The 15,571-nt window shown below is 38.6% G+C and overlaps 1 protein-coding gene across 6 annotated transcripts in view; it reads right to left on the bottom strand.

The window, feature by feature from the left end:
- The window catches only part of RALGPS1 (Ral GEF with PH domain and SH3 binding motif 1), a 75,852-nt gene that overhangs the window by 25,265 nt on the left and 35,016 nt on the right, over positions 1–15,571 (bottom strand). For 5 of the 6 annotated variants that reach the window (XR_010723520.1, XR_010723519.1, XR_010723521.1 and 2 more), the window contains exons 11-13: positions 7,964–8,101; positions 7,400–7,493; positions 129–196 (exon numbers count right to left, since the gene is read on the bottom strand). Coding sequence is in view for 3 of the 6 variants with exons in the window: in XM_066201263.1 (XP_066057360.1) it covers positions 129–196; positions 7,400–7,493; positions 7,964–8,101 (300 nt within the window). In the remaining 3 variants the exon portion in view is untranslated. Of the gene's footprint in view, positions 1–102; positions 197–7,399; positions 7,494–7,963; positions 8,102–15,571 lie in introns of all 6 variants that reach the window. The other variant, XM_066201264.1, reaches the window with a different exon arrangement.

The raw sequence follows: 15,571 nt of genomic DNA, 5'->3' as shown, positions 1-15,571 counted from the left end.
ACAAATCAGCAATCTTTCTTGTTGACTCATGCTACTGATGTACCTCTGGGTTTTCCCATATACTTCAGTGGAAGATTTCTGTAATTAAAATTATTTCCTTACTCAAATTTTCAAATGATGTTTTATACCTGCAAGATCTTCTTTGGAGGAAACCAGTCGAGGAGAGCTGTTACCTGGCTCAATTCTTAAAGATAATCTGGAAAAACAAGTTTTTAGAGAAATTAACAAAAAAAAAATCTCAATAAAAGTTGAAAGAAATTGAAGAAGTAATTATTTTGGCAGTGCTAACGAGGAATTTTACTTTCTTGGAAGTGTAGTTATTTATTCTGTGATGTAACAAAACAATAGTTTTTTTGAAGTAATTCACTACCTGTCAGAACCAAGAAAGAAATGGTGAGGAAAGTCTACGAAAGCAAAAAGAGAAATCATTATTTAATCCTCCCTCTCAGTTTAAAAACTTAAGTTCATACAGTCTTTCACCTTGGGAAAAAAAACCTCAAAAAGTTAGTAATTTAGATACAAACCTAACATTTTCTTCCCTCTAAACATGAGAGCGGATTTACCATGTTGAAATGTGCACACAGAAATAGCTATTTAGTTACTGTGACTTACAGAAAAGAAGCTTCATAGGGCAAAGTGACCAACACTTAATAGTAAAAGAAGGTAATTAGAAGAAAGTAGTATATGCCATGCTGTCTCACTCCATGAGTTTTATTATGTACTCCCTCACTCTTGTGTTCTCAGCACTCCAACAAATCTCAATCTCCCAATGCACATCACTTCTGCCATTTCTCAGGTTTAGGCAGTCTTAACTTGACATTCCTGAGTCCTTTGCTCTGTACCAGTCTGACAAAAAGGTATGAAGGACTACCACGTTAAGTAAATTTTAATGGAATAGGCATAAGTCCAAAGGAAATAACTGCTGTCATTGCACAGCAGTGAACACGCACAAAAGCTGGAAGGCTTCTAGCTGCAGCACCCTGCTGTGCACCCCAAGGAAAGGCTTTCTGACTTCAGATAAAAACATGCAAAGGGGTGGAGGGAGAAACCTATAGACAGCATTTCAAAATATCACGTATGGCTCAGCCATCACTTTTCTTATTACTCTTCATTAGGAATACCTTTCAGTTCCTTCTCTACAATATTCCAACACTGTCAACTACGTTTTAGTGTGAAGTCAGTTAACAAAGCTATGGTCCCTTTCATGTTTTCAAGTTTCTGTTCTTCTGACAGTACTAGATTCTTTTAACTACCCAAAGTAATGTATTTCAAGTAGGTAATGAATCATTCCTTTCCAGACTACTTCTCTGTCAACTTGATTTCTGTGACCAGGAAGCAGTAACATAACTCTCCTAGAGAGTTACAATAATACAAGTCAGTGCACGATACAAATGTTGATCACATGGAAATTTCTTTCAGTATGGAAATAAGGCAAACGAATTTAATTAAGCCCTTCGCTATAAATAAGGCCCTACTGTGTGAATTTATCTTCCATATCCATAGAAATGTTCCAGTTGCATCCCTTGCACAGTAGTTAGTCTTTCGTTCACTTTTAAGGCTGATCTGTTCCTCACTATATTCAAACTTTATGATTCCCATGCCGTGAGCTTGATTTTTGCAAAGAATGCCTTTTAGTTTTGTTTGTTTGTTTGTTTTAATGATCTTCTGCAGAAACTGTGCCACAGATGCTATTCAGAAATCTGGGTATTAATCCCATTTTACTGGGTTAGCTCGTATTTGACAAACCAAAGTCCCCAGGCAAAGCAGGCATTTCAAATTGTTTCACAGTTTTTCTCCAAATGGCAGCAGACAACCCTCCTTCTGATAACCCATCACTGTTCCACAATTGCTAATTTCTTCTGTGTCTGTCTGTACAAGGGAGATGTATACTGGTCTTTTCCCACACATGAAAATGGCATTTTTAGTTTCTGCCAGCTTTGAGAAACTCTTCTCTGAAGCTCTTTCCTTACCCTGTATCACAGAAGATACTCAGCTTTATTAGTCCTCTGTGGCAATGGCCACAGTTTATTTGGTCATTGTAGGAACACTCATCTAATAAGTCCCTCGTTAAACGGTATGATTGCAGTTCAGTCCGCGCAAGCCAATAGCTTCTTTCTTTTACAGTGATGTGATTTCTAATGCATTCCTCCTGGAATTTTTTTGCTTGGTTAGAATAAAATGAATTTAAATCTGAATGTAAATATTAGAGACCATATTTATCCCTAAGCATGCTGAACTGAACTGTGCTCATTAAGCAGGTCCAGTCTATAATTTCAGATAACTATTTACAGAACCATGTATTTTTTATAGCAAGAATGGCAGGACTACCTCACATACCTGATAAGGCCAGAAATCATTTGTCTAATGTCACAATTTTTACCAACTTCATCAGTTTACTGTGTATCAAGATCCTGGATCCAGTACATCTCTTACATGTTTGGAAAACAGCACAGGTGAAATACTGCCTATGAATATGCACATCAGATGAAGAGCTATGACCTGAAAACAGATTTAAGGCAAGGGCATTCTTACACCTTCTTTAGTGACAAAAGCAAGTGAGATCAACTTCCATGCAACTACTTGCACTATACTATTTCTCTCTTTCTGTCTAAAATTATTCTTGTAGGGAAGAAAAGAGGAACGTAACAGCAGGAAGAAAGACCTAACACCTTTATACTTTTAACAAGGTTTTAGGAAGAGGCATGCTATGATTATACCATCTAGAAAGCATGTGTCTTGTGTACTGCACTTAGAAATTCACTGATAGAGCAACAATTGAGTCTTCAGTGCAATAATATGAGATTACATTGCTCTCCACTGGTCACCTCCGTGAAGTTAGATAATGTTGATTATCTGTTTGGTTATGTTAAACTGCACTCTGATCTTAGCCCTTTCTAAGTCTCTAACAGCTTGGATGTCGACTTCCATGATGCCAGAATTCTACAACGTTTCCAGAAAAACTAGAATGCAATTTATCTCTTTTCAACCCAAGAAAATGCAGGATGCGTTAAAAGAAGAACAAATAAAAGCGAGCCTAAATATATTTGGTAAATATAAAATACTCATGCTGACATGTTATATTTAAAATAAACTGTTGAGAAAAGGGAATATGTTCCGAAAACGAGATGTCATTCCTGAGCCACCTTTTCTTCTATTCCCCCTCTCCTCCAGAAGGCTGGAAACAATCAAAAACATTCTTTATTTCAAAGATGAGATACTGACAGTTTCAACCAGTCCTGGCTTGTTTGTCACCACCCAAATTCAGTTTTGCAATTCCTCTGACACTCCATTTTTCATGGAGCAGCACAAGTTCCACACATGCACACACATGCTCAGTGTCTCCCAAACAGGACTCCTGTGGCCAGAATCTGTAGCCCCCGAGTGGCTTAGAGTGATACTTTCAATAGATCAGTGCAGACCTTGAGACCTGATGTGCTTACCACCAACATGCATCATCCATTTTCTCACACACCTAATGACATTCTCACAGTGACTGTCCAATGTCATTCACTAGCATTACTTTAAATAAAAAACTACCTTGGTTCCAGCATGCCTAATAAACCACTCATAAGGCATAAAGACACTCTGTTTTGTGTTTGTCCCATGTATCATCAGAAATTCATCTCGGAAGTCACTATATTCATCCACTATCACAGTACTGTTAGGATTTCTTTTTTGTTTCAGGAATTCTTTCCAAAAAACAAATCTTTGCTTTGCCATGGTAAGGAAGCCTAGTTTTAGTGCACGGTCTAAATGATGACATATGAAATTTCAACATTCTAAAATTATACTGCAAGACTTCAGCTAAGAGACATGTCATAGGCTAAAACCTAGCTATCAGCCTCAGAAACTGCCCACAAGAAACTGAAATTTCAAAACTGAGGAGTCAGTATTAACAATCTAAGGTAAAACAAAAATTAGAGGTAAAATCTCTAGGAAAAAAACCAGCATAGGGATTTGCTGAATTAACGAGTACCAATCTACCATTGGAAATTAAGACAAAGCTTCTACAGAACAGGCACAGGAAAAGTACGTGAAGGTTTTGTTCTTGTATAGCAGAAAGATGAGTGAAAAATTTCTGTTTTTTTGAAGCCCAGTACTCAGAATATTTTCTGGAACACGTTAGGGCAGGTACGCTCTGGAAAGTAAGACGAACAGACCTCTATTTCAACCCAGTTTTAAATAACACTCTGCTACTGGGCCACACAGCTCACTTTAGAGTAACTTCCCTGGTAAGCAGGAAAAGAGGAACCTAACATAATGCAGGAAATAAAATAGCGAGTCAGTCTTGAACATAGTTTTCTGTCATGAAAGTATGCTCTCCAGTTCAGGATGGAACTATTGCTAGGACAGTACAGCCACTGTTACTCAATTTTTCTTATATCAAGCAAGTGAATGAAGATCAAGAATAGTCTTACACAGAAGTTAAGCTGCTCCATAAGGAGGCTGAACAAAACTTATTCATCTTTACTGAAACAAGGATGATGTTAGTCGCAACAAAGCAGCGCAGTCCTCGAAGCTGTCCCTTAGGGCATTTCTCACCATTATCCACGTACCAAACGAGATGGGTCTGGCATATCTGGAACATTCTGGGCTGCCTGTCTAGCATTTAAACAGCAGGTCCTATGACAGTAGGTAGAGCAACAGGAGGTTGTTGAAAGCTTCTGCTGGAAGGATACTGTCCCCAAGCATCCCCCAAAATTCTCCTGGAGAGGCTGCAGCTCATGGCTTGGAAAGGCGCACTCTTCACTGGGAAATACCTGATTGAATGACTGGGCCGAGAGAGTGGTGGGGAATGGTGCCACATCCAGCTGGGGCCAGTCCCTAATGGGATTCCCCATGGCTCAGTGTTGGCCCCAGTTCTATTTAATATCATTGTTGATGATCTGGACAAGAAAATCAAGTGCACTCTCGATAAGTTAATGGATGACACTAAGCTGGGTGGGATTGTTGATGTGCTGGAGGGTAGGAATGCTCTGCAGAAGGATCTGGACAGGTTGGATTGATGGCCTGAGATCAACGATGTGAGGTTCAACAAGGCGAAGTGCCGGTTTCCTGCAATTCAGTTACAACAATCCCATGCATTGCTACAGGACGGCAAAGAGTGGCTGGAGAGTGGTCCAGGAGAAAAGGATCTAGGGGTGCTGGTCAACAGCAGCTGAAAACAAGCTGGTGTATGCCCAGGTGGACAGGAAGGCCAATGGCATCCTGGCTTGTATCAAAAGTACTGTGGCCAGCAGGACTAGGGAAGTGATTGCTCCTCTGTACTGGTGAGGCCAAAACTTGAACCCTGGATTCAGCTCTGGGGACCTCACTGCAGGAAAGACATTGAGGCACTGGAGTGTGCCCAGAGAAGGGCAACGAAGCTGGGAAAGGATCTAAAGTATAAGTCATAGGAGCGGCTCAGGGAGCTGGTGGGGCTTAGCCTGGAGAAAAAGAGGCACAGAGGGGGACCTTCTCTACATCTCCCTGACTAGAGGGTACAGCCAGCCGGGGGGTTGGCCTCGTCTCTCAGCCAACCAGCAACAGGTCAAGAGGGAATGGCCTCAAACTGTGCCAGGAGAGGTTCAGGTTGGACATCAGGAAGAATTTCTCCACAGAAGGGATTGTCAGGCATTGGGAGGTAGTGAAATCATCATCCCTGGAAATGATGATCCCAACAACTGCATGTGGCGCTCAGTTTACTTAGTCTAGTTGACAAGGCAGTGACCAGTCAAAGGTTGAACTTGATGATCTTTTCCAATCTTAGTGATTCCATGCTTCTATGATTCTATTTTGTGCCTGTGGAAGAGGCAGTCAAGGCACAATTATAACTACTGAACCATAACAGTGAAAGTTTTCTTCCGCCCCACCTTTCACCACAATTCTTGGTGGAAAAGGTCCAGGGAATATAGCTGCCTGGGAGGCTTATTGAAGATGAACCACAACCAAGGTTCACTGTTACAAGTACTAATGTAGGTACTAACACTTAAAATAAGTACTAAGCAGCTGCCATTTAATTCCTGTTCCCATAGGACTGGAACTAACATGGTACAGAGCTAGGACGTCTACAGCACCAGCACTGCTAGGAGTCAGTGCAGTCTTTTAATTGCCTATGAACTTCTCTTGAATGTTTTCCCATAGCATCTTGCTTATCTGAACCAAAATTTAAACTGATTTTTCTGTAAGTCATCTTATATGCCCTGAACAACTAAATTACAGGCATAGATAGCAGCCTGATTGTCCTGTCCTGTCCAGACAGATTGTACTGTAGTACAAATAACAGTCTTCAAACGGGTTTCACTCAAAAAATAACTGTGAGAATACAAGGCCTGACCTAACAACGCCAAAAGGTCAGCAAAAAATTTTATATGAACGGCTGCAAGGTATGTCTGGTGAGGAGAGGATGTGGCATTGTGCCACAATGCTACATACTGCTAAAACTGAGCAGCTTCTGCAGAAAATAGTATTCTGGCTGACCAAGAAAGATCTGTTATTTTTAGGATATGACATCATTGTCAGGGGTTTTCTGGAGCATTCCTACTTGCTGACAAGCACAAGCCTAAAGGAAGCAATTGGACTGGCACAAAAAATTGTAGAGAAAATCTTTGTTTATATAAAGTGGCTGCCATATTTTCCTTTCCAGTGTAATTGAGGTTCTCATTTGGCAAAACATGTGTTGGGATTCTGCCAATACATTTTAGGACAACTGTCTAAGCGTCTCTCCCTGACAGCCTGGTACTGAGATAGTTCTGTTCTTCATGCCAAAGGTCACACATACCTCTCTGCAGAGAGCACTAATGCTGTCCCTGGCTCAAAAAGAGCAGTCACTGCAAAGAAAAAGATGGAAGAGATTTTTACCCCCTCTAAAAACTTAGTACTCTCCACATTTTTAAGGCTTACAGTTTCTTCTGTCATGGGACCAGAAAGTACTATGAAACTAAAGATCCATTAAGGGAAACTGAAAGCAAAATGCAAAACCAAATACTCAAAACAAAATCCAAAAACTTCTTTCCAAGCGCAAAAAATGGAAGAGGAATGAGAGTTTGCTTTAAGGATGAGTTTTGATGAATTCAAATTAATTTAAAAAAATACTTAAAGTTTTATTCTGATGAAAAAAACACGGTAGAAAAAGATTAAAGATCTCCAACGTATATAAGCTGTAGCAACTTTTCCCAGAACACAGTCATCATGTAATAAAATAAAGAGTTGATAGTCATCTACTCTGAACTGTTACTTTTCACTAGTATATTTCACTTCCTAAATCTGCTTAAAGTCATAAAAAAAGACTGTCATTCTGGACTTAGCAGACACACTCTAAAACATCTTCAGTCAAGGGCTCTTTGTTCAGCTCTTATTAAGACTAATGACTAAGTAATCTTTCTGTTAAATTTCCTAATGCCTGAAGAAAAGTTCTTACTTGTAATTGTCATCTTCCACAAATTTCTGGAGTTCTTCAATGTAACGGACAGACTTCAAATACTTTTGCACATGAGGAAGTGTTGTGAGATGATCTGTGGAGTGTTCAAACAAAAACCATTAATATTTATGTCATCCAAAACTATTATTTTTTCAAATAACACATTATTATTGTTCCAAATGAACACATTCCACACTCAAGACATTGTATCTACTGCAAAGTAAAGGGAAGATACTAAGATAATTCTCTCTGATTGCCTCTGGTGGAAACTGTATATAAGCCAAATGCAATAGCTGCCCTTGGAAGTATGTCATTTGCATGCCACTTGTAACAGTAAACTCTACACAACCTTTGTAACAGCTCTTACCATTTAGAATGCATGTTTATCTGCCCAATTTACTGGTAAGACTGAAGCTGCACAGAACTGGAAGCTACATCACTTAGTAGTGTTCAACTCTACCAACATTAGCCTCTTGTATTCCCTCAGGACCAAAACCTGCTTCCACAATTTCGCACTAAAGAAATTTTAGTTAAGACATGATAGGCATAACAAAATTTACCAACCATAGTTGCAGGATACTTGCAGATCAGCTATTATTCGGAGAATATTGTTCATTTGATTGGATCTTTGTTCATTCTCCATTATGCTGTCTGAGGCAGGGTATGCAGAATCAATGTAGATTAAATCCAAGAGATAAATACCTGAAACAAACAAATCAATCAACCAATTGATCGAGTGTTTCAAACAGAAACAGTGGCATGATTTTTAATTAATACAGCAGCCAGTAGCTGTTTACCCCCACTGTGGTCTGGGCCCATTAAACAGTGGAGAGCCTGGGATTTGCATCTTGAAAAATACCATAATTACATAATTCCATAATTACACCTCGGAAAAAGACAGAAAAGCTAAGGACACTAAAAATGGAGTGAGAGCTGCCCAGCCAGTGGTGCTGACAGTGGGGGGATACAACACTGCTGGCTCCCATGACCAGAGACCACTGCAATGCTTCCTTTGTCTGCCACCAGTGTGGAAGATCTCCACTAACTTTGCTGCCCTGAGACCTAGGAACACTTTATGGAAATCTCTTGCAAGACTTTACCTCACTCAAGCTGAGCTTGTCACATTATCTTTCTCCAGATCTCAGTCGTCTTGACCAGTATGTTGCTCATTGGATCATACTGTGTTATGTCCAGCATTAGACAGGCTGCAATACCTCATTTCTTTAGGTTTTTACCTTATTCATTCATGCATTCTGGAAAAGCCTTACCCCGCTTAGGGAAGAATGAATGAAGAAATCATATGACCTGTCACTGAAAACTGAAGAGACAGACAAAGAGGCGGCAACAAGCCAGAACAAATTCAGTTTGTTATGAACTGTTAAATGCTTTGCTTGGAAACCATAAGGCTGTAACTAAACTGTCTCTCAAGTCCCCAGCAATCTGTGAATTTGGATTATGAAAGAGCCATACATGCCCATTAGACCCACTGAATGATAAACAGGAGCGTGCTCCAGTGACCAAAGGTAATTTAATAATCCCACCAAAACCAAAAGGGACATTTAGACCTTGTAAATGAGTGGAATAGAGCTGGATTAACAACTGAACAACATACAAAGCAAGAGGAATTTCCAGTCATGCTGGAGTTAAAACAAAGAAAAAAGATGCTTAGAAATCAGGTCAAGTTTTAGTCTAATTTAACTTTCTGCAATGAAATAGATCAGTCCTCCAAAACTTATCTTCCCATATTAAAAATCCTCTATCTTGGAGAAATATATCTCATAAATACGAGTACAGTTTGTAACGCAGAGGTTCATATGACTCAGACTACCTGAACAGTTTTATCTTAAGAGTAACCTGGGGTATTTATTGCTTTCTCCCAAAAAGTACCTTCTAAAAACCATTCTCAACTTATCTTCATTTCTCTCTCTACACATTTCTATCTCTAGAAAGACAGAATGATGTATCATCAAAAGTTATGAATGTTTTGAGTGATTATTTCATTTGCAGTAGTTGTAAGCATTTTTTCAAGACAACCTATTTTCCAGGACAACATACAGATGAGGACCAAAAAGATCTACAAGCACCAAAAAGGACAAAAGGGTGCTAGCCTAGGCCCTTTAAATTCCAAATACAACTGTAAGGAAATGGGCATTTGGTAGCAGGAAGAAAAAACCCAAACTGATAGATATCAAAATTAAACTGAATGTAATATGCTAGAATATAAAAGAACACATTTTTTGTAATTACACACGAAGCTACACCTTTCCCATATTGTTCCTCTCCCTCTCTTCCTTTAAAGCAAAAAGGATAATTAGGTTTTTATGATTTTTTTAAAATTTGGGCAGTGATATTTTAAACTCTTCTCTATATATGATGTGATAGTAGGTATAGATAAGAAGCAGTTTATTTTGCACAGAGGAATGACAAAATTATCCCCTTCAGCAAAAGACTTCAAGACCGGTTTCTCAAAGGAAAGCCTCAGGGCTGCCCCATGCCAAAGCAAACACACAGCACTAGCTTTTCAAACTTTGGCTCACATTTGTGCTACTGTGCACTGAAAAAAGCTAGGATGTGAGGCCATCGGGATATTTTCCAGAGGGTGAGCTCATGGGCAGCTTCTTCCACAGGCAAGTATCATTTTCCAGTGACACTCACTTTTCTCCACTGTCATCAGAACGAATTCTGCAGCTGGATATTGTATGCAGACAACAGTGTTCATTAGTTTATGGTCCCACGGAAGTAACAACACATGCTAAGGAAAAGCATGGCCAAATAATCCAGGACTACATTTATTAATGAAAATCACTCTGTGTAAAAAGGATCAATTATTTTTACGTTGGCAATCTGTAACATCAAGCTTTTAAACTTCTACTGGAGAGATCAAACAAAGCAGTAACATTAGTAACAGTTTAAAGACCAGAAAACATTAGTATATCAAAAAAGTGAACTTGAAACGTAGCAGTCAATGCCACCAGGATAGCACATTTTGAGTACTCCAGCCACCAGACAACAATTTCCAAAGCTAAATTTTACTGAAAAAAAAAATTTATGGTGAACTGCAGTGATCAGCAGGATGCACACACAAGTCTGTATACTTGTGCCTTGATTTACAGTTAAGCTTCTCCTATTGTTTTCTTTATTCAATACTCAAAGCTTCTGAGAAAGTAGCACTGAGGCACATAATAAATAAGCTTACTTCGGAGTTGATGGGTACTAACAAAGAGGTCTTAAGAAAAATACTCCCAAGCCTTTGAAAATCAGTGGTCATTCAGCTTCACTCAGTTCTGAAGAATCTGAGCTGGAGCATGTAAGCTTTAAAATGTTCATGAACAACTATTTGTGTGCAATTTTTTTTCTTATTAAGAAAGACTGACCTAACATGCTATGAAAGACAAAACACTTTCAGTCCAGTAAACCACACCTACAAAGTTATACTAATGAGAAAAGCTGGGCAGGTATTACTTTAAATAGCAGTAACAGAAACAAAGAAAAATCTATTTTTTAAGACATTTGCCTGCAAGTTAGAAAGCCTGGGTTCAAATTTTCTCTTCTGTCACAGATTTCTTTGACCTGAGCAGCACAATCTATTCTTAATAGTTCAGAATTTCAAATCCCTTTGGGGGTTTATGACAATTTGTAGGCACATGGTGTAATCCAAAACTTACAGCACCTAAAATTGTTTCACAAATATACACTGTTGCAAAACTGATCATAAAAAATCAGTGTGGATAAAGACCAAAAACTTGCATTGTTATCATTGTGTCTTTTTTACTTTGTATTTTTTTAAATGTTTAAAATTATGAATATAAAACTATACTGTAAAATAGTAGGGCTAACAAACCAAAAATTAGGTGGTTAAACCACACCACTACTGCATACTTGATATATACTTTCATGCATAGTGCTCGGTTAAAGGTCTGTGCAATTCTGCAAATGCAAGTAAGCTAGGAAACAGCTGCTGTGTGATATTTTTGTCAGCCAGACATTCACTACTTTGCAACAAAAAATAATTAGCTAGTAAAGTATTTCACACTAGCCAGGGGACTTTAATTTATTGTTCTTAGGTAACATTTTGATCAAGTACTATAACAAACTATCACATTTATTTGGTAAACTTTACTATTACTGTGAAACCGACAAACACATGTTGTAAAAGGAGGTAAAAAAAAGAAGTTAAATGTTTTAATGAACAATTTAGTTCCCTACTTACAATCACGTACACTTCCAAAGATATTCACAGCCCCTGAATGCACATATGCTGCCATGTAACACAGATGCCTGGGCATAGAGCATACCTTCAGTACGGGAAGCAGGGCCAGCAAGATACGCAGTAACTGGCACACATAACAGAAGAGAATCTATGGAAAGCAATTATTTTCCATTTTTGCTCCTCACAAATTGAATAATGACACTGGTTTGATAGGAGAGCCAGAAGAGACAAGGATAAGTTTCCAATTTGTAGTCAACTATATTTATGGAAGCATTTTCCTGCATACAGTAGTGTGGTTGTATTGCATTAAACAAAGCAGAGGACAGAGGGACAGTAACTTATCAATTAACTATGTGGTAGAAAGTCCAAATTACTACAGTCAGCAGTTTGTAAAACCAAAGACACCATTGTTAGGAGATTAGCTCATAGGCAAAAAAGCCAACTGCTTTGTGGTATCGCTGGTTTCAAGAAGACTGGATATTTTCCATGGATTAAGGGATGGAAAAATTTTCAACAAAACCAAATGTATATACTGGTTAACCTTGGTAGGATTCGGAATACTCCAAAAAAAACTGAAGACAAAGCTTTGCTAAGGCAACAGCATGTGATTTGTAACATACGAAAATCTATTCATTATAAATGTCTCAAGAGAGACTTTACACATATGTGACACGGTCCCACGGATGGCCGTTAAGGCGATTACACAATTGGAAAGCTTGTCACAGGAAAAAAGGCTAAAGGAATTGGGTTTGTTCAGCTCAGAGAAGGTGAAGGGGCAGGAAGGGAACCTAACGACTCTTCCAGTACCTACAGAGCAGTCACAGCAAGAAGTGCAACAGGTCAAGAAGTGATTGGGGTGGGGGGGCCATTCTATCTGCACATAAGCAAATTTCTTCTCGGAGAATACACTTAAATATTGAAACAGGTTTCCCAGAGGAAGACAGAAATACACTTATATATTGAAACAGGTTTCCCAGAGGAGGACAGAAATTTCCCTTGCTGGAAATATTCAAGATATGGCTTGACTGGACACTGGATAACCTAATTTATGGTCCTGCTTTCCACAGAAGGTAGACCAGATGATCTGCAGGGGTCTTGTCAAGCCACAACTCTACTGTTCTACAACAAGTTTGATAAAAATGCTAGCCTATACCTGCATATCTGTGACTGAAGGAAGTTTGGAGTACAGTAGTTATACGGACTAATTTGCTGCAGCAGGAAGGCTCTATATGTACAAGCAGGCAATGGACCCTGATTTTAACTGTGAATAAAGCAAGTACTTCAAGAAATCTCTTTTATCACGAGATATAAGCAAAATTTGCCTTATAAAAATGTAGAGCTAGAGAGGGCACCTTATTTTGACTCAATCCGCCTCAGCAACATCAACTAAGAAAATTAAAATTTGATGTTGATCCCATGGTCTTTCCTGAGTATCCTCACCCTATTCAACCACTGGAATTAACTATCCCACATTTGTCACTGCAGCAATGAAGCCCAATACAGAAAAACAGATCAGTAAGTCCAGCAAAACCCAAGCAGCTTTCAAGCTAAGATACCAGTTTGTGAAAGAAAATGCTACCAAGAACTCAACTGGAATTACATTCAAGAAGTTGTACCACGAATCATCTCTGACTGGTTCAAATCATTTTGTTATCCGCTGAAACAGGCTGAAAAATTCTGAAGCTGCCTGGAGCTTTCTACCAAAGCTTTCCTCCTAAACAAATCAGATTTTCTCCAGAATACTGTCAAATATTTTTCACATTTTCCCCCCAAACCCAGCTATTTCCTAATACCTTCCCCATGAATCAGGAAAAATACATTATAGGAGATTAAATGATTTAAGAGTGATGCATTTTAACATTTTTAAACATATGCTATCCAATGTCAGAAAGCAGAAAATGCTTCAATAAAGACTATAGGAAAAAGGCAAAGGTACAATAGCTGTTTTCCAGATGTTGCTTCCCTTCAGCAGCAAGTGGTGGTTAGGGACTTCCTGAGACAGATCTTATGTAAACACTTTTGGGTTTAAGTCTGGGTGGTAATTTTTCTTTACAATGTTTTTTCTCTGGATCCATCCATTTTTTCTTTTTCCTGCTATTCCTACAAAAACACTTTTCCTTTCTTAACTTTTGGGTTTGAAAGATCTTGTGGCAAATGAGTCCGGCAATTGAACTGCACCCTGTCTGGAAAGACAATCTGTTTGATTTCTCAAAGTTTACCTTTTAAAGACTGGCCCATTCTTATCTCTTTCTGCTTACCTTGAATTTCTGATCAATGACTCAAAGTTAATTTCTATGACCAGACATTTTATAGTATTTTCACTCATTCTCAAAGCCAAGTCTTTCAAACCACTCCTTGCCAACTCCATTACCCTGCTGAAGACAACTGTCAGACTTCACAGCCAGACATGACTGGATGTTAGTATCTTTCTGCTAGCAGCTATGATTTATCCTCTAATCATAGACTTTAACGGAAGCTGATTGCCAAGATTCTCAGTATGAAAGACAAATCAACTATGGGATCTTTTGCAAATCACATCATTCAGCCTAAAGCCTCTTAAAAATCCAGTGAACTGCACCGCACAGTATTATATATCCAAGAAAAGGTATGCCCATCTGGTGCAAGTAGAATGCCCACACAAAGGCACATCCCGTTCTTCTCTTCAGTCCTCCCCAAAGAGCAAATGCCTAAAGTTATCCAAATGATTCAGTTATGCTACAAACACCTTGCACATCCAAAAAAAAGCTCCCTGTCATCTATCAAGTCAGCACAGCTTTTCTTTTTCCCTGTACACAAAACTGCAGCAGGTTGAAGAAATAAGCTTTGTCATATGCTATTTGGAACGACCCATACCACAAGCTTACAGGAACAGGTTATTTAGACAGCTTTTAAGAGACCAAAAGGCACTCAGTGTTTAATGAAAAGGCTGATTTGTGTAAAAATATGTTTCTTGTTCAGCAAAGAGGACAGTCAAAGAAACAGTTTGGCTATTTTTGATTTTTCAAATATTTTATTTATAATGTAATTACCTATACGAGAATGCTAAAGACTAAAAAATACACCACAAGAAAAGTCTCTAGGCTCCTTCACCGAGTAAAAATTTTAGGCGTTTAATTGCACTTATTTAAGTGCCCTAAAATCAATAGACCTAAACTATGTTAAAGAGCTTAAAAGTGGATATGGATACTTTATAACCATGGGCCTAAATAAACAGCCTCATACTCAGGAATTATTTTTTTTCAAGAACCTTGGTGCTGCGGGGCATAACTTCAAGTTAGAAACCTGCATTTTCCTACAAAAGCCAAAGAGTTGAAACTGTTAATTCTAAAATGAAAACTAAATACTCCACCCAAGTAGTAACCTAGCTAGAGAATCACCTATCTAGCTCTCTAAGTAATTGGAGAAACTCATCAGGAAACGACGACAGGAAACAACCACTCCAATATCCTGACAAACACTCATGGCAACCCACCCCCTTCGCTCTTCCTGCTCCCACTTCCCTCCCCTGAGCAGCTCTGTGTATCCCAGGCTGAAAAAGCACCTTGGGAAGGAAGGAGTGTGAATCATACACATGTTGAAAGAAAGTTTAATGGAAATATTGCCAAATCTGTCAAAAATTAACAGAATTATCACTTTTTGGTTCTATTAAGCCAGCTTTTTCAGTATAAAACTGGTACATTGGAAAAGCTTTGGACTGCTTTAATCCCAAGCATCCAGAATATGCTCCTAACTAGTACTGAAATGGTCGCTTCGGTCAGTGGTCCTCTCTCCTTAGAACAGAATAAGCTTCTGAGTTAAAACAGAAAATAATAAACATAACAGTAAGTTGAAGGAATCACATGTCATAAAGGAAACGTACAAAAAACTTAAAAAGCCTAAGGCATACTGAATTGATAGTGTAATAGAGTTAGATATGGGCTTTTTTCTGACATCCACTTTTATGATGGAAATAATTTATCATT

Source organism: Chamaea fasciata, unplaced genomic scaffold (genome assembly GCF_029207755.1).
Source record: "Chamaea fasciata isolate MVZ Bird 193981 ecotype frontalis unplaced genomic scaffold, bChaFas1.0.hap1 SCAF_20, whole genome shotgun sequence".
Classification (NCBI taxonomy): Eukaryota; Metazoa; Chordata; class Aves; order Passeriformes; family Sylviidae; genus Chamaea; species Chamaea fasciata.
Note: the sequence above shows the minus strand (reverse complement) of the source record. Positions and strands in the feature narration are given on the sequence as shown.